At 32.7% G+C, this 23,985-nt stretch overlaps 1 protein-coding gene across 3 annotated transcripts; it reads right to left on the bottom strand.

Annotated features, from left to right (window-relative positions):
* Positions 1-291: 291 nt before the first annotated feature.
* On the bottom strand, positions 292-20,738 carry LOC143245301 (techylectin-5A-like). Of its 3 annotated transcripts, none has more exons than XM_076491494.1 (6): positions 5,903-6,036; positions 4,925-5,113; positions 4,494-4,666; positions 2,287-2,392; positions 1,960-2,124; positions 292-747 (listed from the first exon to the last, which is right to left on the bottom strand). In XM_076491494.1, exons 2-6 carry the CDS (start codon positions 5,088-5,090, stop codon positions 470-472), a joined length of 888 nt encoding a protein of 295 aa, XP_076347609.1. In that variant the 5' UTR covers positions 5,091-5,113; positions 5,903-6,036; the 3' UTR covers positions 292-469. The 3 variants fall into 3 exon arrangements, with proteins under 3 accessions (XP_076347609.1, XP_076347616.1, XP_076347623.1); XM_076491501.1 differs by having other exon boundaries at positions 4,925-5,130; positions 5,903-5,986; XM_076491508.1 differs by lacking the exons at positions 4,925-5,113; positions 5,903-6,036 and adding an exon at positions 20,558-20,738.
* Positions 20,739-23,985: the final 3,247 nt, after the last annotated feature.

The raw sequence follows: 23,985 nt of genomic DNA, 5'->3' as shown, positions 1-23,985 counted from the left end.
CCCTAGTTGTTGAACTGCTTTGGTCGACGCAAATCTTTCAGCCACATCTGACTATTAGTATGCAAAAGATGTTTTGAAAAATATAGTTAAGAGGATGAAGTAGTCTTACAACTAAGTGTTGCTTCCGAACTTCTAGTCTTGGACATGTTGGCCTTGAGTTTCTATGACTTCTGAGTAACACTGCTTATTCATTATATAATTTCAGGTTCTCTAGGGTATAGTATATGCATGTTGCAACATGCACAGTTTAATAATCTATAATATCATAGAGAGAAATAGCAGACACACAAGTGTTACTTAAATTCACGTGTAATAAATTGTAAATTACACATCCATAACTAATATTCACATGAAAGTTTATCACGTTGCTTTTAAAAAAAGATTTTTATCCAATTCAGAATTATAGTTCTATAAAAACGAGTTAAAATAGTATATGCTAAAGAAACAATTGTGATTTGACATACAAACTCTAAACGCTTTCCCTTTCAAAAGGGTTAAAGTTAAGAGGTCGTATCTTCATTTCGACTTCTGTAAGAGAGTAGTGATAACCTTTCCATTCTTTCCAATTTATTCCATCAGCATAGCTTTCATGCTCTCCATTGAGGTACAGTCCGTTCAGGTTTGATCCATGACAGTTAAGGTACCACCAACCTCCTTTGAACTTTTGTGCACAGCTGGTGTCATAAGTATCATGATCCCTGTCTTTGGTTGAGAAGTTATATCCGTTGTGAGGCCCAAAACTGTCACCTGTAAAATAGCAAAAATATCATGTCCACAAAAACAAAATGTTTCGCCCTGCGTTTTATAAGTTTAGTTAATAAATTATGATGTAATAATGTAATATAGTATGCTACAAACCTTTTGATTGTAGGGTATTTTAAACATTGTCCAAACCTAATATTTAGGTTATATAAACCGTTTCACGCTCATGTTTTAATGGCAAAGAATACATTCAACATGTAGTCCCACAAGTAATATGTAACCATAGTAGTACATTATAAATGTTGACATTAGGAAGCTTAAACTATGTGTACGAAAGTTACTATAAAAACTTGATTGAACGGACTATTTTTACCTACTGATATAGTGAAGTCGTTCAGTTTTTATTAGATTACAATATCAAAATTAAAACATCACGTTGTATATTTATATTATAATAACAATATTCTTAATGTAGATTTCAAAAGCAGAGAGAAAATCAATGATTCTTTTCATGAAGTAGATTCTTAACCCTACTTGATACACAAATTCAAATGGACGTGGTAAGGTGCGTTATCTTAAAAGTTGAACTTCGTTTCTGTATTAAAGTTCTTATTAAAACTATAATACTTAGTTTCAGGTGAATAAAAGGTACTCAACTTGTAATCCGAGAGTCGCGGGTTCGAATTCCCGCCACACCAAACATACTCGCCCTTGCAGCCGTAGGGGCGTTATTATGTGGCATTCAATCCCATTATTCGTTGGAGAAAGTGTAGCCTAAGAATTGGTAGTAGGTGGCAACGACTAGCTGCCTTCCCTCTAGTCTTACACTGCTAAATTAGGTACGGCTAGAGCAGATAGCCCTTGTGTAGCTTTGCGCGAAATTCAAAACGAACAAACAATACTTAGTTTGAAACTTCATGGCTTATAACGAGAAAAAACTAAATTTCCATATCCGTGGTTCGCACAACACAGATCTCGTTATGTCGCTTTGAACTAACGACAAACATGACTGAGAATAAAAAATTAAATCATGAAAAATACTTGTTAGTTATCAAATAAGAGGCTCACTTAAGTTGAAAACATTTTTGAAATTATTCCAAAACTTACTCCATTAGACTCAAAAAAAAAAAAAAAAAAAATAATAATAATAATTACCGACAGCCTTTATGAGTAAAGACTTCACTTCAAAAATAAATGATGTTCACACTAGTCAGAGTATCCACAGTTAAACATCTTCACATATCCATGGAATCTTACCTGCGTCGCCACTGTAGCCATTCACATGCAAGCGGTATAGATGACTTTCATTGTCGATCCAAAAATTTTCATAGATGGCGTAACGCGTGTTATTTTCTTTGTCTTTCAAGTCAAACCGAAGGGAATAGTTTCCTTGGTTCGTTATGGCAAATATCCAGTCATTTCCTTGATAAAATAAAAAAATTGAATAAAGCTAAGTAAAAAGGTTCCCACTTTAAGCGATTATCCTGCTAATTGTATACTACCCGTTTTGTTTTATTTTTTTAAACTAGATTTTGTTAAAATGTTTTAAAAGAAGAATGATCATTACCATTCCAAGGAGCATACCTAACCAAAAATCCTTTACAATGTTCCCAAATCCCTGCTTATAATCCTGCCAAGGCTTGTAAAAGTAGTCTGTGGGATTTCCATAATCTCCTCTTCTTTGGATAACCTTTAATTAAATAGAGTGATCAACCACATGTTAGCCAACACAACATTATATACTTGAAATATGTTTAGTAAGGATGCAAGTCATGCAAGAGAACTTAGTTTTTAACGACACATCGGAAACGTCAACACACAGTATTAAAAATAAGCTCATTCAAACTTACTAAATGTTTTGACACAGTTTACGATCTTCAGTCACTACTCTGAATCATTGAAAGCATTTGGTCGTTTCTTAAATTTTGCGCAAAGCTACAAGAGGGCTATCTGCGCTAGCCATCTCAAATTTAACAGTGACCGGAATTCGAATCCTTGACTCAGATTACGATTCGAGCGCCCCTAACCACAGTAAGTGACTGCAGCGAAACTTATTTTAAAATTTTAACGATTGAATTTAATGACGTGTTATCTAGTACTTTAAAATTTACTAACAGATATGAATCCTATATATATTATAAACATATTATACATCAGCAATTATTCGTAATTGGTTAATTATTTCGTTGATAATTCCTTAGTTCAGAGTTTCGTACATTTCAATACTTTTATTTAGTGTTCCTAGTCACCCTAAGAATTTCAATGGTCCTCCCTGTAACACCTAAACGAAGATATAGAATAACATTTAATTTACCTATACTTTTCTCATGAAGATATGACAACCTAGCGTCATCCTTAATTGCTACTGTGAATCATTGGAAGTTTTCACAAAATTGAAACTGTCGTCTCTCATTTAACAGTGAAAGGCCAGAGAGAAGGCAGATAATCATCTCCACCCACTACAAACTCTTATACTACTCTTTTACCAACAAGTAGTGGAATAGACCGTCACATTATAACGCCGCCGAGCATATTTGCCGGGATTTAATTGCTCGACTCTCAAGTCGACCTGCACCAAACATATAATTATACAATGTCCAGATTTTTGCTACTTTAAATTATACCTTAGCGATATAATTCCTAGACTGATTCTAAACAGCTTTATAATAAGTGTCCATTTGTCGAGTATCGTAAACAAGTCCTGTGTCAGTAACTATTGTTAGTTGTTTAATCATTTTGATACTACATTTCGGTTTCATTGTTTTGCACATTTTGGGACTATTTTTATTTGATATTTTTGATCACCTAAAAGCTTGTTTGTTTTAACTCACTATCCTTCCTATGTCAACGAAATGAAAAAGGTTTGTTTTGAATTTCGCGCAAAGCTGCTTAAGGGCTATCTGCGCTAGCCGTCCCTAATTTATCAGTGCAAGACTAGAGGAAAGACAGCTAGTCATCATCACCAACCGCCAACTCTTGGGCTACTCTTTTACCATCGAATAGTGCGAATGATGGTCACATTATAATGCCCCCACGGCTGAAAGGGCGAGCATGTTTGGTGCGACCGGGATTCAAACCCACGACCATCGGATTACGAGTCGAACGCCTTAACACGCTTGTCCATGCCGGGCCCATTAAAATATGTAATTTGTCGTTTGGTTTTACGTGCGTTTCCTTCAGGGAAATATGAAAGAGAAATGACGCCTAAATACAATGACATAATTATCACTATTATTCACAGCTTCTTCCATACTGCTGGCAAGTCCAAGTTATATTACCACTACAGTGTTTCTCCGATAATAATACCTACCCATAAAATAAGACCTAGTTAAGAGTGGCAGGAAGAGGAAAGAAATAAAAAAAAAAAAATATATTAATTAGTTTAATAGTTAGTTAATTAGTTTGTTTAAGTATTAATCAGTTAGTTTACTAGTTTAATAATAGTTTATTTTAAATGGTTAGTTTAATAGTTTTACTTTGTAACTTCATTTTTTTAATATATCAAAATAAGACATCCCCCGAAAATAAGCCCTAGTGTCATATTTTGGAGTGAAAATTAATATAAGCCCTGTCTTATTTTCGGAGAAACAGTATTTACACCTTTACTCAAGAACAATACTGTAATTTCAGACTTATAATTATCTTAAAAACGCAAAATTAAGAAATTAAGATACGTGAATGAAATATTAAAATGTTAAACGTTTTGTTTGAAGACGAAAACTTGTTTACGTCAGTAGAAATATAGAGACAAGCCTCAATCAATCATTTTTCAGTAACGTCCATCTACTCACAGTCCAACCTCCTCCTTCAGTATTCATATCACAATAAACGTTTAAACTTCCTACGGTCTCCCATGGTGTGGGCCAAATACGGTACACGCCACTTGTTTGGTGTCCGTTTAGAAACACTTGAGCGCAGTCTCTTGGACCAGGAGATATAGGACGACAGGTCCTTTCCTTAGTAACTGTATAAAAGTAAAATTATGCAATGTAGTTTTATTTTATTAGTTATAAAAAAAATAAGCATCTGATGCAAGAAAATAAGATACTGATACAAGGAAATGAATTTCAACGATTCCTACGGCAATGGGAATATTATGTTAATTAAACAATTATATGTATCCATGTCTCAAATTAAACTTTTACATAATATGAACACTTTGACAAATGTTAAATAAAATATCACATCACTTCACAACAACGTCTTGTATTATTTATCAAACCTTTGTTTTGTAATTGTTCTTTCACGTTGGAAACCAAAAACGTGACAGAATCCAGCATGCCTGTCAAAGATGCTACTTCACAATGTTCCGGGTTCCGACTGCTTGTTATTCCATAATTCTGACCAATCAAAGCAATCATAAGTAGAAGTTTTAGTGTTCTAAACATTTCCAGCAGCTCCTTAGCAAGACCTTAATACAGAATAGAACTGAAATGAAGTTTTTATTTCTACGTTTTGTGATGGTTATAATGTTACAAATAAATCAATAATTTATCCTAATTCTGTTAATCAAGATTTCCAATTTACCCATGCGAATTGATAAAAATGAAAACAGAAACATCTGACAACTTTTCATATTTCTTACACTTAACCTCTAACTGTCATTTTAAGGTTACGATACGTGTAAAAAACAAATACGACTAAATAACATCGCTCTAGAACGATATAAATATTTCGGTATCCTAAGAACTAAGGTTTTGTCTTACTGATATTACAAGTTATAGATATAAAACACATAATTTTAAACAGGTTTTGAAATTTCTCATTTATAGAAATTAAATATAAACAACTGAAGAAGTTACGAACTTTTACTGGGTTTATGTATTTAACTTGAACTGTCCATCCTTGTGCCAGAAAGTTGTTAAAATTTCCAAACATTGATTATAGTATAGTATCATCCACAATTAATTTAAAGTAAATTATTAAACAACCATCTATGAAACATTGGGTCTTACTAACCTTTTCACAAAGTATAAAACGTAAGTAATAAAATACTTTAAAATATTTACACACGTTACAAATGAAGTAAGCAAACTAGGTTTGAATTTAAGGACAGTATTTATTAAACCTTTTATTTAAGTAGATTACCACAAAACAATGTTCCATAAAAATCACTTTGAAAATGTTTAACATTCATTTTAATAGTATTTAATAATAATTTATTATAGAATGCAATCATAGGTCTTTCTTTGATCTTTACCTGACACGTAAAAGTCTCCACCGCTTAAATAAAACTTGAATAGCTTTCCAACAACTACCGTCTGACGAAAGTTTATATAATGATACAAGATTCACGTGTTCTTCCCTTATATGGGCATGTTTACATTATTTATTGAACGCCTTTAGGCTAAGACTTTTTTTCAGGGGACTTTCACTTTGATAAGGTCAAATCGTATCAGTTTTTTAACCTTGACGAAGTTCACACTATCAAGAGAAGTTCACGTTAATGTTGCAAAACCAATTGAAAACATACTTCAATGAAAACACACTTATTTCTGAGAATATCAGTTCATAAACTAAATATTTAATGGTTATGCATAAAATGTGGAAATAAATCAGACATGACATAATAAACAGTGTTGAAAAACAATGAAAAATTTTAGGTTTCTTGGTAAAACAATTTTCCATCTATTTCTAAATTTATATTTTAAAGCTTTCAGAGCATTTTATAGTTTTGTCATTAATGTAATCTTTGATTCTGGGTCAATAGACTCAAATATAATATTGTTTGCATACATAACAACAACAGTTCTTTATGAGCTGATCTTTTCAAAATTTCTGAGTGTGGTATACTACCATGTTCTATATATGGAACTGAACAAATTATTAGGTTTCTTCGTTTTGCGAAGTGTTTGAGTTGGTGTGTTTGTTAAGTTTCTGTTTTTTTTGTGTTTTTTAATTTGTTAATAGTGTCTGTAACTATTTCAGTAGGGAACCGATTAATGTTAGTAATGCATTGAGTTAAATAAAGTTTTTTATCCATGTTTTCTGCGGTGCAATAGTGTATACTAAATTAAGTAAACGTTTCAGAGTTTCTAGCTTATAGTGAACTACATGATCAGAAAATCAATTTCTCTAATTTCCGCTGTATGTAAGTTTTTCTATGACTTTTAGTGGTGAAGCCTTGGGAGCGTTTGTTTCATGTTAACGTCTATGTCTTCATGTAGGTTGTTTATGTGTTGGAAATATTGTGTTTACTCATCTTGACAAAAAGAAAACAACGTCGTCTCGTATCTAAGATAAACTGCAGGTATATGTATATGGAAATGCCTATGACATGCTCTTAGTGATGTAAGAAATGAAAATGATACAACGTGTATTATTCCTGTTCTTTCTCTTCTTTAAGTCAAGCCTTAAAAATCAGTTATCTTGATTCGTTGTGCAAAATACTAAGTCACCGCTTGCATAAAATGCATAAGGTTCTGTACAATGTTATTAATGCAAAATGTAAATACATTTTAACTTATCAAAATCGGAAAATAAAATAGAAAAGTTTTAACAGTGAATGATCTCAAATTAAGCACAAAGATACACATTGAGCTATCTGTGTTCTGCCCTCCCTCCCCAAGGGTAGCTGATTGGCAGCACTAGCCGTCCCTAATTTTGCAGTGTAAGACTGGAGAGAAGGCAGGTAGTCATTAAAACTCACCGCCAACTCGTGGGCTACTATTTTACCAACGAATAGTGGGATTGACCGTCACATTATAACGCCCCCACAGCTGGAAGGGCGAGCATGTTTGGTGCGATGAGCCACGTGAAGCAGAATTATAATCACTAACTGGTTACCCATGGCGCAAGTGCTCACTTAGGGTGCCAGCAGTTTGTAGGGATGACATTAAATGGTAGCTAGGAGCGATTTGTAGACATTGTATAGTAATTTCTGTTGAATGTTTTCTTCTTGTCCAAAGATAAAAGACATTTACTTAGCTATTGATGAGCAAGGTCCATAAACAACGTGCTAATTAAAAGTAATACTTACCTAGAGTTTCAATAGCTCAAACCTTACCTCATCATACACCACTCATTTGGTGGTGTTTACTTTGTTCGTTTGTATTTTAATCCTCAAAAATACATTTTTTTCCGGAATATGATTTTTCTCAAGGAAAGATATAAGTTGGAAGAGTATAATAAATTACGTAAAATGGAGACAATATAAACACGATAAATAAAGTAAAATTTTTTTAAATACTAATTCTTTTACATTGTTTGTTTTACCTTTCACTTTATGTTACTTAACAACTATTTGAATGGCAGGCAGGGAGTTGCTCATCCTTCATGTCAATATACTGATGTTATTATCATGGTTTGCAACCGGCTATGTCAAATTTCCCTCCCACCCTACCACACATATAGGTAAATTAGCCTTTGTGTTTCACCAAGAATGACACTGATTCATCTATTTTGTAATCACCAATTATAAGGTTTCACCAACAATGACACTGATCATCTATTTTGTAATCACCAATTATAAGGTTTCACCAACAATGATACTGGTCATGTACTTTGTAATCGCCAACAATGACATTGATACCTCATCACACATTTAGGTAAATTAGCCTTTATGTTTCACCAACAATGACATTGATCATGTATTTTGTAATATACAGTTTCTTTAACTCTCTTTCTTTATTATCTCTAAGATATCACCAAATAGATTTTTAACCATAAATTATAACACAGATTTAGACCTTACATTACTTGTGTAACATTTATTTTTGTTTCACCATGATCAATAAGTAGTTTCAAAGATGATTCTTTACTTATCCTTGTCTGTGCTATATACAGTTGCCCATAAGATAAGAATGGACTATCTAAGTTTTGTCAAATAACAGTTTTTCATTTAAGAAATGGGTAGTTACTTGAGAAACGGATAATACAAAACTATTTCTGACACTATACATCGCTTTGTAAATCTGCAATTCGTGAAAAACAATTAGTTTTGCGTGTGACGTATTCATGACGTAATATCTGCACTTTGTGTATTTGTAAACAAATAGCACCACCTCGAAAACATTTTACCAAATGTTTCTCAATTTCTGGACGCAAATGACAGTTTCCGCTTGAATACTTGGTAGATACTTGATAAACTGGTAATACATAACTGTTTCCGAAGCTATTTATCACTTTATAATTCTGTAAACGTCGAATCTGCGTGTGACCTCTTCACCTTCGTATTGCAAATTCAGGTGTTCAATTTTTATCTGTACATTCGAATTCAAAAAAATAAAGTTCTCCGTAACGGGAAACGGAACCAAAATGAAAAAAATCGTGACTCTTATAACAAGTCTAAATGCACACAGGACAAAAATGTCTGAAGGTTGGGGGTTGCATATCGCGTAATAAAAATGCTTTTCTGGTATCATACATATAAGCAAGAGTTTCGTTATTGTATGATGATAACTGATACATAATTAAATTTTAAAATACTTCCTTGAAACAAAAAGATTGCTCTTTCCAATTTAGTTTGAAATAACATTAGATCTCCAGGTTATAATCCTGGCATTTTATAAAAAATTACCCAAAATTCGTATAACAAATATTCATTATATAATTTTTAATTAACTGGAGAACAATCAACTACAAATAAAATTTATTTTAAAAGGATTTACTTCTCCTAATTAAACTATTAGCAGTAGCTTTACATTTTATCATTGTACGTCTCTTTGTAGGGCTCCATGTCAGAGGACATTGAATGTTTCTCTATTTTTATAGATCCTGCACCCACTGGCCCACCCTTCAAAAAAATAGTCACTTTGTTAGAAAAGTAACCACGTTTACTAGTCACTGATCAGCAGTCACCACATCAGTCTGTTCCTCTACCTAATATTCTTTCATTGTTTGTTTAACAAATCCTTAACGAAAATGTCTTCCTTTTTATTCAGAAAGAACTAAAGTTTTGCTGGCTCTCTAAAGTCAATTAATAAGCTAATTCTGGACATACACTTCAGATTTTATGCCATTTTATTTGTCGCTCTGTAGTATTTACACCTACTCTCGCTCTTTCCGATTTGGTTTGCAGTAAATTAGATCTACAGGTTATAATCCTGTTATTTTATAAAAAAAAATACCCAAATTTCATGCAACAAATACTCATTGTATTATCACTTTTAATTAACTGGAAAACAATTAATTACAAATAAAATTTATTTTCAAAAGACTCACTTCTCCATACTGACCCTAGAATTGCTTAATGGAAGTTTATAACCATGTTCTCTTGAACAATCAGAAGCGATTGGGTCATTTCTCTCTGTATCTATTGCTCTCCAATTTTTCTGGATACATGACCATTTTGATATTCTAGGGAACGAGCATGTTTACACTGCAACTAAGCCTCTCTGCTGTGGTACTGTCACAGCCATGTCTGTCCCATACACTGACTATGGTCCTGTAATCAAAGCCTAATGTAATGCCAGTTGATGATTGGTTTGATATAGACAAGCTATTTCAATTCAAACCTATAGTAGTTGCTTGACTGTTTAGTTTCGATAGGAAATGGAAAGAGGAAGTTACGTCGTGAAAACTATACACTGGTCACAATTTGTAAACTTGTCATTTTATTCTATATGGGATTGATCCTTTTTTTTTGCCTTTGTGACATCCAAGTCACAATTTTCCTTGTCTTGTTTTCATACTGTCATTACAACTGGTAAAGGTAGCACCATTTTAGACACGTTTATTTTCTTCCAGTAATCCTGATGCTGTACAACGTCAATGGTAATGTTAACTCTGTCCAGCTTGACTGTACTCCTAGATTTTTGAAAGCCATAGTTATTTTTAACTTAGTTTAGTTTGACTGTTTTTGGCACTGCTAGCTTTTATCTTATTCTGTTTTTACATTTTACACTATTTCCCTTCTAGCATATTTACCAGTTGTTTGGTATAAATAGCCTCACTACTTTGCACCATTAAACATCTAGCAACTAAACCCTTTTTAAATCTATCAAATTTATATAGGCTGTATTTATTCTTATAGAAAACTGACTTATACCAAAGTAAACATAACGTACAATTAAAAATAGTTCTTGTTCAAGAAAGAAGAGGGAAGACCATGAGATGTAATAATATGCTTCCTCTAATAAATAAGAACTATTTCAATTCTATGTTATATTTACTTTGGTATAAGTCAATTTTCTATTTTATATTCTCTTCCCGAAACCATGCTGATTGAGTACCTTTCTTTTTGACCTTACACACCTGTAATCTGCATATTATATTATAATGTTTCATAATATTATGGGTATTTTAATCTCCATATTAGTTGAACAAAAAGGTGGTTGCTCATTCCCATAGGATTTCCATAATTTAAGGTACAGTAATATCCTATTCCGAAGAGACTGAACAAAAACTAACAACTTTCTTTACCTCTCTCAACTTCAACTAAGAATCTCTACATCTAACTTCAAATACTCTCTCCCCACATTTTCCCGGATACATACAACAAAGTTGATTCGATTTAATCTCTTCTTTGTTTCTATCTAATCTGAATATTATTACAAACTTCTAAATTTAGATGTATAACTAAGCTCTTTAAATAACTCATTGGCCACTTTTTCTAAATATTTGTACATTCTGTCCTCATATTTAACACATAACTCTCTAAAATAGCCGATTTGTCTGCAGCATACCTCGTGTTCTTAATCTTACTGTATGCTGCTAGTAGAATAAGCAAGTAACATTTAACATGGATTTGGAATACTCTTCAGAATACAGAAAACTGTATGGAAATGGTTAATTGCAGACCTAATAAAGAACATCAAAAGAAACATGAATGGGCTACTTGTGGAAGGTAACAAGAATTTACTACAGAAGAGTATTCGATTAACTTGACTCTTTAGACAGTGATAAAAATAAACTGGTTGCAGATAAAAAATTCTCTTTACAAATTTTTTAAATGTGTTCAGAATATGTAATGTTTTGATGAACTTACAGCAGAGTATTACAATTCGTAATGACGAGAAACCCACTTAAAGTAAAAATGTATTCTCAAGACAGTTGGTATGGTTATTAGAACTTTAATTAAAATAAAGCACAGAACAACGTTTCAACCTTCTTAGATCATCTTCAGATTAACAAAAAGAGAGAGTTTGCAACTGACCTTTGCCAGGCGCATGTTTTAGGGACGAGAGTTTAAACGAGTACGGGATTGTAGGGGGCGTTGCAGTTAGGTGTTGGGTTATTAATTAATACAGCGATAAAGGGTGTTCCTTTATAGTGGCTTAATTTTGATTTTATTTATTGTATTAGTAGGGCTTCTTTGATTTTGCGTTTGCTTATATTAGTTCCCCACTTAGTAGCTGGGTGTTTTCTATTGTTATGTTGTGTTTATTTGATTTGCAGTTTTCAAGACTGTGTGAAGGTGTTTTTTGTGTTCTTTGAATTTGGTTTCAATTTTTCTGCTTGTTTCTCCAATGACGAAGTCGTGGCAGTTGCTGCATTGTATTTTATAAATAATGTTGGTGTGGTGTTTGTCAGTGTAGTTTGTACCTGGTTTTTTAATAAATTTGGTGTGTATTGGAATGTTTTTATAATTTTTTTTCCAAATACTGATTATTTTTCGCTGATGTCGGGAACATATGTTATGCAACAGTGTGAGGTTTTATAGTTTGTTGTATCTTGGGATTTATTATTGTGTCTTTATTGTTAACTATGTTGCTGATCTAGGTGTGTTTGTGTGTATATATATAATTTATTCAACGGTTTTTTATGATATTTGTTGATGTTGATGAAGTGTTGTTTTATTTTGTTGATTTCATCATTAATTTTATCAGGTGAACATCGTTTTGTGGCTGTGTTTATTTAGTTTATTAATATGTTGAGTTTTTGTTTTGTTTCGTGTGCTGAGTCCCAGAGAATGTAAAGTCCAGTATGGGTGATTTTTCTGTTGATTTCTGTTTTGAAACGCGTATCGGTTCTTATGATCTTCAGATTAAGAACTGCTGTTTCGTTGTTGTTGTTTTTTTCCTGTTCAAAGATAAACTAAATGTTGAGGTGTACAGAGTTAACGTGATTGAAAAAACTAAGTGTATGTTCTGTAGATGTGAATCCAGCAATTGTATCGACAATATATCTGTACCAGTATAGTGGTGGGCATAAGGCTAAATTGATCGCTTTAGATTCAATGTGTCATAAAATGTTGGCTAGGACTAGTGACACGAAATTGCCCATATTTAGACCATTTATTTGTAGGTAGTTTTGGTCATTGAACATAAAATTGGTTTTGGTGGTAGTGAATTCTTATAATGGTTGATAATTTGTTGCTGGGGATGTGTATCAATGGGTTAGAATCTTGGATATAAAGTTCTAAAGCTATCTTGCAGACTTCAGTGGTTGGAACTTTTGTGAAGAGGAAGATTACATCAAACTGGCCATTCAGGCTTTATTACTTAGTTGATTAAGAATTTAAAGTTAAAAGAGTCTTTGATTGTGGATCAAATAAACTTAATGGTCTCGATATAGTGTCATATTTATGGTTCGCGACTTGTTGCCGCAAAAATTTCCTTAATATATAATGGTACTGGTTGTGCCAGAAAAGAAATGGTCAAATTCTACTATTCACTTAGACAATAGTGTCCCAGTAGTCGACGGTAGGTGGTGTTGACTAGTTGGCTTTCCTATAGTATATCATTTCCCAACTGATACACCAATAAGTAATCAGTCATTTAAATTTATTTGTGCAAAATGCCTAAAAACTATGAATCATTTTTATAATAATATGTATCATAAAGTTTCTTCAAAGGTTATATGTTACAATGGTATAACTCGTGATACCATCTAATAGTTTTCTATCCAATTTACTCAGCTATTTTACTAAGAACTTTGAAAGTGTCTTTTTTATTTCTATTGAGTTTTAACAAGTGTGTTTATCCATGATTTTCAGGTAGGGGTATGCGAATGGATTCGAGGCTTTTTATACAAACCAATAGAGCTATCTCCTTCATATAATATAATAAAATAGGGAAAAAATACAAGAAAAGGAATGTAAAACATAACAGAATCTATAATATTAAAATAGACTAAAACATGTGAGATTTGCTTTCTTTCTGAGATAAATTAATTACTAAAAGTAATTAAAAATAGGAATGACCTCTAAAAGAATGAAAACAAGATCAATCTGGACAGTCACTCTATGATCAATTGTTTATGACAATACAATATTGGCAGTTGTAGTGACATAATGAAAGCAAATCTTGGCAGTTGTAGCTTGTGGGTCATTTCTCTGGTGAGACAGCGGTAAGTCTTCTGAATTGCATTGCTAAAATCAGGGGCTCAATTCTCTCAGTGGACACAGCAGATAGCCCAATCTGTCTTTGTAGAAAAAAACATACATAAAAGCCACGCACGCCCCGCTGAATCAGCACCGTGTGATAGAAATTATGAGAAAAGAAATTATAGCCAATGTGTATGATAACGACAACAAGTACTCCCATCCTAACAGAAACTACATGGTCAAACAACATCAGACATTACCTGTAAAAGTGTGTTATTATTTTTCTCATTCCAAATGACAGCTAATTGGCGTGAAGCCTTGCCTTTAATATAAAATCTGAAGTCAACATAAGGAAGAGGAAGAACGTAAAATATTAGAGCAGTAGGTTGAGGTGCGATGTCAGCAAACTCGATCCTAAGAATACCAATATAAGTAGTTTAAACCGAATACCAATATAAGTAGTTTAAACCGAATACCAATATAAGTAGTTTAAACCGAATACCAATATAAGTAGTTTAAACCGAATACCAATATAAGTAGTTTAAACCGAATACCAATATAAGTAGTTTAAACCGAATACCAATATAAGTAGTTTAAACCAACCACAAGAAGAGCGAGAAAACGAAATATAGATGGTGCAGCATCTCATAATGAATATTATCTAGCCCAAGTGATATATTGCCTCGTTTATGGAAAGTGACCCGTTGGTTCTTAATTTAATGTCCACATTTCTGTGAGATTAACGATATTCGTGCACCTTGGGGCCGATGGAAAAACATTCAAGTTTTTACCTGAATATTTTAGGGAAAATGGTTGGAGTAGTTGAAGACTCATCAAACTCATAATTGCATGAACAAAAACGTTGGTTGATGGTGGTTAATATTACACTTAATGCAATGTGAATACATTTGAATCACGACAAGACGTCTTAAAGTGTCTGAATCTCTGACATTAAAAACATTTGAAAGTTAAAGGAATTCAGGGCCACATCTTAAAGTATGGGTGATCAACTTTAAAAGTGGCAGGCGGACGTGACGAGATAAATGTCAAAACAATAATGTCTGTAAGTTGTAATGCCCTATTTTGCCATGTGTGGATAAAATGATAACCAAAAGACTTTAGTTGGAGTAACTTACTGGGACCTCCGAGTCAGGAACCTAAAATAAATATCCTCAATGATTACTTCTATTTAAAAGTTCGAGGTGGCATAGGGAGTAACCTCAATAAACATATACTTAATGGATTTTGATTTTTGTGGTTGAGATGTTTTGACCAAGACGTTATCAGATCTTAATTCTTAATTGACTTATGGGACTCAGTAAGTCTCCCTAGTCCCTTCTTTGCTAAAACAGAAAGATCTGCTATAAAGATTTGTCAGTCAAGGAATGAAAAATTACAAAACAGGTGTGACTGTTTTTTCAGTTATTGTATTTTATATTTTAACCTTTTTTTATTACTTATGAGAAAAAAAGAAGAAAATATTCTGTACCTGATAACCTCACCCAGTGAGGACAACAAAGATATTCCATGATTTTGTGGGTACTATATCCAAACGCCAGCAAAGGGCATAATACTCACAAAACCCAATGAAGTCATCCAATTCTGGCCCTTGTTTGACGAGATTACCCTAGAGGAGTCAAGCCAAAAGAAACTGAGGCTAAAGCGATCTATTTTATCTTAACACCAGGATCCTTCACGGGTTGGTACACACCGCAAACACGTGGATGGACATTTGAATCCCAAAATAGGAATATTGTATAGACAGTATCCTCCCTTGGCGATCCTCTCATCTCTTACTGGAATCCATATCGATGGGTTTAGTTTGCAGCGAGAGATTCAAATTAATTGGTTTTTCGTCTTGAGACACTTCTAGTGTGCATAATTAAATACATTTAATCCTATTTTTGAAATATTTCAAACTTTACTAACAAGCTTTGGTTATTTGATATTATTATTGAAGTAGGTATTCTGAATGAATTTTTGTCTCATTCTGAACAATGACGCCATTACAGCAGAAACATCCCTTTCGTTGAGAATTCATTTTATAGTAAAACAGTGGTCACATGTATACAATAAACAAAAGTGTTAAAATCATATAACGACGGTAAGAAGCACACTAATAATCATTGAGTGGTCTGCACAAAGATCTGAATCGAACGTTTTTAGGGCTCTATGATATTATCTAAAAATCTGAAAAGTCAAAAGATAACAACTCATGAACATATTAATGTTTTATTTTAAAACATTATAAATACAATAATATTGTACTTTAGTGTTTTCATGACCTTTCATTCAAAACATTTTTATCTCTGCTTTGTATTCCTCATTCAGGAAGATAGTTAAAATTTTCACTAGTTAAAGTGCTTATATTTATAATGTTATCTTCAAAATAAATTTTATTTTTTTCGATGATCTTGAAACTTCCCTCTTACAGGTTAACCACATTGTTTGTCTTTGGCCTTCCTCCTTGAGTTTTAGTATTTTTTCTCCAACAACATAAGAAAAAGAAGTTCATATAACGGAAAATTAACCAACTGAAAAAGATATTAAAGATTATTACTAATTTAAAATTATGACACACAAAAGTAAGAGAAATAACGAATGTTGCATTTTTCTCAAATAAAGCGCTTTTAATTGAGTTTCTAAAAGACACTGAACAATGGCATGGGTCAAATGGGTCAAAGTTGAAATGTTGTATCTTCATGTCGACTTCAATAAGAGAGTAATGATGCCATTCTGTTCAGATTTGACCCATGACAGTTAAGATACCATCAATCTCCTTTGAACCTTTCTGCACAATTGATGCCGTCAGTATCGTGATCCTTGTCTTTGGTAGAGAGGTTATACCCGCTGTGACGCCCAAAGTTGTCACCTGTAAAACAGTAAAAATATCTTAGGTTCACAAAAACAAGTGTACTGTCCTGCTTTTTATGAGTTTGGTTAATAAATTATGATGTGATAATGTAACATAGTGTAAGCATATTATTATGTTTGAACTTTACATTGTAGGGCATTTTAAACACTTCAAATATAATATTTATGTTATATAAAGTGTTTCACGCTCATGTTTTTAATGACAAAGAGAATACATTCAACATATGGTCCAACAAGTAATATGTATCAACATTATTAAATTGTAAGTCATGACATTACAACGCTTAAGATATCTGTGCCAAAGTTACTTACCCTCCAGTGGTACAGTGATAAATCTGAGAATTTTTGCCGCCAAAAACTGGTTTTTTGATACCAGTGATGAGCAGAGCACAGATAGCTCTTTATGTATCTTTGTGAAGATTGAGGCTGAGATTATACTATGAATAACGTAGACTTTTAAAGCAGAGACAGACTTGTCAATGAGGTTCTTTCTTGAGTTTTGAAAGCATTCCAAAGTTATTCCATTAAGCTCAAAGGGAAATACACAAACAGTATTTACGATTAACAACTTCAATTAATAAATAAGTGAAAATGTTCACACCAGTCAGTGTATCCATAGTTAAATGTAAACAAGCAAGCTCATGTATCCAACAAATCTTACCTGCATCCCTAATGTTGCTAGCTATTCATATTCAAGTTGTATAGATAACTTCGTTGTCGATCAAAAAAATTCATAGATGGCGTAGTGAGTGTTATTTTCTTTGTCTTTTAAGTCAAACAGGAGATAACAGTTTCTTTGGTTCATTATTGCAAATATTCAGTCATTTCCTTGACAAAATACAAATAGATTTAATTAAAAATAAATGTAATTTGATCATTTTGAAAGTTATTTAAAATGTTGCCATTGTAGGATTAGGTTGATGCATTGTAAGACATCTAGAATATTATCTGTCTCTGAAAACAACACAACAAACAAATTAATTGAAATCAGAACACCATCAGAGATAGTAAAGCTTACGAAATTCTTTTTATTTTCTCATTCATATGGGAATATTGTAACTTCATAAAGTGGAATAAATAAAGTCTACCTTATTGTATATACATAATTTGGAAAGATTCTGCCATCCATTAGTGTTCTAAATACACAACATGAAAAACAGGTAAGTGGCATTGATGTGATTGAGAGAAATTTATATATTAGATTTCAAGTAATTGTACAGTTTTGTTTGAACAATTATAATAAAAAACAGCTTCCTAATCGGAAATCATCTAGTTTAAAACTATAAAAACAGCTTCTCTTCGATGACACGATGACATTACAACTTACCTTCATCGGGGTGAAGGTTAATGAATAAAGTAAGAAACTACAAATGTAAACCTAAAATTTCCAAATTGAAATCAGTAAAATTATCTTTTTTTTACAAGTTACAACATAAAAATAGCAAATATAATATAATTAACCTTGATAGTGATTCACATTTCGATTACATATTATGATACTTTTCTTTCTGTAATTACAGTCCAGTACATTATTACTCACAAAAAAATCTCATTTCTTTTATCTACATTTGAAACAATTCTGAAGTTAATAAATGAGAAATGTAAAGAAGTAAGTTAAAATGTTAAATCAATATTTTTAATTACAAAACTAAACATTTAATTCAAACGTTGATTGTATTAATTATATCTTGCCAGACTTAATGAAACAGATAGCGATATGTAATAAGGATTATAATTTTTTACTTATATGAGTTTAACATCATCTACTGAAAACACGAAGCAAAGAAATTAACGAGTTTTATACTAATTCGAATTTAAAACAATTATCTTGTAAGTTGTATACTACCTTCAGTTTTTTAACCAGATTTCTTTAAATTTCTTAAAGGTGAGTGATTATCAACATTCCAAGAAAAATATCTTGTCAAAAATCCTTTACATTGTTTCCAAACACCTGCTCATAATTCTGCTAAGTATTGTAAAAATAGTCTCTGAGGCTTACACAATATCCTCTTCTTTAAATGACCTTCAATTAAATGCAGTGGTCAACCATGTGTTAGCCAACACATAATGTGCTTGACTTATGTTTAATAGAGACGTGAGACATGTATAAAGTAATTACGTTTTACTGAAATATGAGGAACGTCTGCAACACAGAATATTAAAATAAGTTAAATCAAGCCAAAAGTTGACGTTTTGACACAGTCTAATGCCTTCTTCAGTCGCTGCTGTGAATCATTGTAAATGACTTTGTCTAAACATATTGGAAGTTAACAAAATTAAAACTATCGTCTCTCATTTAACAGTGGAAGACTAGAGAGAAGGCAGATAATCATCTCCACCCACTACATACTCTTATACTACTCTCTTATCAACAAATAGTGGAATAGACTGCACATTATAACGCCGCCGAGCATATTTGCCGAGACCGGGATTTGATCGCTCGACTCTCGAGTCGACCTGCACCAACCATATAATTATACCAGGTCCAGATTTTTGCTACTTTAAATTATACCTTAGCGATATGATTCCTAGACTGATTTTAAACAGCTTTCTAATAAGCGTCCATTTGTCGAGTATCATAAACAAATCCTGTGTCGGTAGCTATTGTTCGTTGTTTAATCATTTTGATACAACATTTCGGTTTCATTGTTTTGCACGTTGAGACTATTTTTTATTTGATATTCCTAATTACCTTAAAGCTTATTTATTTTAACTCACTATTCCTCCTACGTCAACGAAATGAAAATATGTAATTTGTCGTTTGGTTTACGTGCGTTTCCTTCAGGGAAATATGAAAGAGAAATGACGCCTAAATACTACGACATAATTATCACTATTATTCATAGCTTCTTCCATACTGCTGGCAAGTCCAAGTTATATTACCACTATTTACACCTTCACTCAAGAACAACACTGTAATTTCAGACTTAATTATCTTTCAAACGCAAAATTAAGAAATTAAGATACGTGCATGAAATATCGTTAAATGTCAGAGTTTTTGTTTGAAGACGAAAACTTGTTTATGTCAGTAAATATATTACTTCAAGCCTCAACCAACCATTCTTCAGATTTATACACCAGTATTAATATCACAATAAACAGTTGAACTTCCCACGGTTTGGTTTGCTTTGAATTTCGAGCGAAACTACATGAGGGCTATATGTGCTAGCCATTCCTATTTTAGCAGTGTAAGACTAGAGGTATGATTACTAGTCATCACCTCCCATCGCCAACTCTTGGGCTACTCTTTTATCATAGAATAGTGGGATTAACCGTCACCCTATAACGCCCCCATAGCTCAAAGGACAACCATGTTTGGTGAGAAGGGGATTCGATCCTCCGACTTTCAGATTACGAATAGAGTGCCTTAACCACCTGACCATGCCGGGCCTACTTCCCACAGTCTCCCATGGTATGATCCAAATACGGTACACTCCACTTGAACGGAGCCCGTTTAGAAACAGTTGAGCGCAGTCTCTTGGACCAGGAGATTAGGACGACAGGTCCTTTCCTTAGTAACTGCATTAAATTAAAATTATGCAATGTAGTTTTATTTTATAGTTATAAAAAATAAGCATCTGATGTAAGAAAATAAGATATTGATACAAGGAAATGAATTTCAACGATTCCTACGGCAACAGGAATATTATGTTAATTAAACAATTATATGTATCCATGTCTCAAATTAAACTTTTACATAATATGAACACTCTGACAAATGTTAAATAAAATATCACGTCACTTCACAGCAACGTCTTATATTATTTATCAAACCTTTGTTTTGTAACTGTTCTTTCACGTTGGAAACCAAAAACGTGACAGAATCCAACATGCCTGTCAAAGATGCTATTCCACAATATTCCGGGTTCTGACTGCTTGTTATTCCATAATTCTGACCAATCAGAACAATCATAAGTAGAAGTTTTAGTGCTCTAAACATTTCCAGCGCTCCTTAGCAAAATCTTAATACAGAATAGAACTGAAATAAAGTTTATATTTCTACGTTTTGTGATGGTTATAAAGCTACAAAATTTAATAATTTATCCTTATCCTGTTAATTCTAGGTTTTTATTGAAAGCATGTGAGATAAATCAATTGATTTAAACTTTCCAGATTACTTGTGTGAACTGGTAAAAAAGGGAAAGAAATAACTAACTACTTTTTATATCCCTTACACTTGACCTCTAACAGTGTCATTTCAAGGTTGCAACTAAATAATATCGCTCTAGTACTATACAAGTTTTTCAGTATCTTTAGAACTAAGACTTTGCTTTACTAATAATTACAATATGAAATTACGATTTTTAACAGGTTTCTAAACTTGACCTGTTTATGTAAACTAAATGTTACTATGAGAGTTATAAAATCTACTATTTTTGTAGGTTCACTGGGATACCAGTTCAGTATGAATTACCCATCCTTAAGCTAGCGCGTTATGGGAAGATTTAAAAATACATTGTTTCTTTGTGTGTTTGTTTGTGTTTTCTTATTGCAAAGCCACATCAGGCTACCTGATGAGCCCACCGAGAGGCATCGCACCCCTGATTTTAGCGTTGTAAATCCGTATATACATCGCTGTACTAGCGGGGGGGGGGCAAATACATTGTTTATAATATCTTATCGCCCACATTGATTAACAATATATATATTATAGTTATTTGTAAAACTACACAATGATTATGTATGTTCCAAATATGCCATATATTTTATTAACATAAGTGATGCTAATAATTAATCTCATTGAGCATTTAGTGGATTTCACAGCGCTTTACTCGGTCATAGGATTGATGAAAAATATCCAGACAACAAGTAGGACAATGTCCCATAAATGCATTATCAATCACGATTCATCAAAGGTAAGTCCTGATGAACAACTAACCAGGTCAACCAGTCAAGAATGTTGACTAACTTTATTGGGTTCATTCAAGATAAAGAATTACCTTCTTACCTTAGAATTGGCTACATAGATATTACGTGCCAAGAATGTTCCAGAACTGTCCTATCATATACAATGCTGGAGCATGTGCACTCTGAAGAAAGACATTGATACTCTGAAAGTAAAGGCAGAACGAAGTGAATCACCTATACCTGAAGGAAGCAGTCGTCTAATGAAACATCAGAACAAATCAAAGTTGGAATTCAGATTCTAAAATCGTCTGGTTTCTTAAAGATCACGCACAAGTGAAGCTTTGATAAAATCGATGGATTTAAGAGTGGAAGTAACACCTTGTATGATTATAATGTTATGAGAATATGCAGGTATTATCTAATTAGCTAGTAGAGAGATTGTGGCAGCTGACGCTCATTACCAACAGAGCAGCTATAGAGATTACATAATAAACCTAGAATGCCAACTACATCTTCACTTACAAACCAGTCAAGGAATGAATGGAACAGAAAATGCGAACGATCTTCAATATCTATGAATAGAGTATATATTGTATGTTAATATTTTCTAATGCATACGAAATGAATTAATACTTGCACTTGTTGTAGTAACATTACACAAGTTGACAACTAAGCTTGTAAATATAATACAGTCCAAAGGAGTAACACCTATAAATGTATAATAAAAAAACACATTAAACAGTAGACATAAGCAAAATTTCCTCAGTAATTAGATCTGAAACATACAAGGCTCTTATTAGGGTTTCTACCTTCACTGGATGTGATAACGCGCATGCCTTTGCTGGGAAAGGAAACTACATGCACGCGTTAGAGATCGTGAAGTCCAACAAGGGTGCAAGGGAAGCATTCATAAAACGCGGAGAATGGTCACACTGGATGGTCACACCAGAACTCTAAAACAAGATGGAGACCTTTATATGTATATTGTATGCAACAAACCCTGTAACAACTATTATTGATAGTTAATGGTACGACTTGTTTTGTTTCAGTATGGGGGAGATCTAATCCCATCAGTTAACACTGTGTCGAAATTGCTTCACGAAACATTTACTATGAACCAACTGTCAAGCAGCAATTTGGAGAAGAAGTCTACAAGCTGACTAGCAAAGTCCTAGTCTAAGAGGAAGGGGACGGATGTTTGAAGTGTTGGACAGAAAACAATATCTTACTTTTGACTTTATGTGAGGACCACTAGTCCCTGAAGCTTCTTAGATCTTCTTTCATGCTATTTTTCAAGTGTTGTAAATTGCCTTCATGTGTTTACTTGTTGAATGAACCAAAGTACACAAACGGGTGTTGCCTGAGAGATTGTCACAACCAACCTTCAGACAACAAAGTAGAACATGATGGGTGTTATGACAAAGACAATGGTTAATGAAGAATTACTAAATGCCTACATGTGTGTACTCGTACTGATAGACGACCAGACATATTGAAAGTATGGTAATGCTTTAAACGTTATAATGATGAAACATCAATTATTATTGATGTGAAGTTTAGCAGTTTGAATAATGATTTTTAATGTCATTGACATGATATATGTGTAAATATATATATATTAGTGAAAATAATTAAATTTCAATGAAGTTAAATTGTAAAATAAGAAAATCATAAAAAAGACTGCGTAAAAAACAGCAAATTCAAACCTCTGACTAATTATATAACTTGTTATTTTAACTCAAAAACAAATTAAACAAAAAACAATGCATCAACTGAAAAGATCCTAAAGTACAAATTACAATGTGGGATTATAAAATGTACCGTAGGTTTTGGAGATACATTTTATAATCCCACATTGTAGCTTGTACCCTGGGATCTTTTCAGTTGGTGTAGCGTTTTTTGTTTAATATGTTTTTGTTTTGGCTTAATTTTGAGTTTAAATAACAAATTACATATATACATTTTATCATTTCAAGTGCAGTGGATGCATTTTAATGATACATTGTCATTGTATCATATAAATTATATATATCCGCCATTTTTATTCTCTTCCTAGTAGGGTAAATTACGTTTTCAAATTCTAATTATTCCACCACAATATATTTTATCTTGTACACGTTTTTGTTTTTCTGATGATAGAGCAAAGATTGGTTGATTTTGACATTTTGTAGCTACACTTAATATATGTGCTCTAATGCTTTAAATGAGTTGACAGATTCAGTTGGTTTTTTTTTCCAATAAAAATTATAACTCAAAATAAGCTTATTTTATATTACTTGTTAAGTGCATTAGATTAGTAAATTTATGGCGGAAATCTTGGATTTTGGCAGCTAATTTGGGTATAAGTCTGAAAT

The sequence above is a fragment of the Tachypleus tridentatus genome, chromosome 1, assembly GCF_004210375.1.
Source record: "Tachypleus tridentatus isolate NWPU-2018 chromosome 1, ASM421037v1, whole genome shotgun sequence".
NCBI classification, from domain to species: domain Eukaryota; kingdom Metazoa; phylum Arthropoda; class Merostomata; order Xiphosura; family Limulidae; genus Tachypleus; species Tachypleus tridentatus.
The sequence above is the reverse complement of the archived record's forward strand: the minus strand, read 5'-3'. Positions and strand labels throughout refer to the sequence as shown.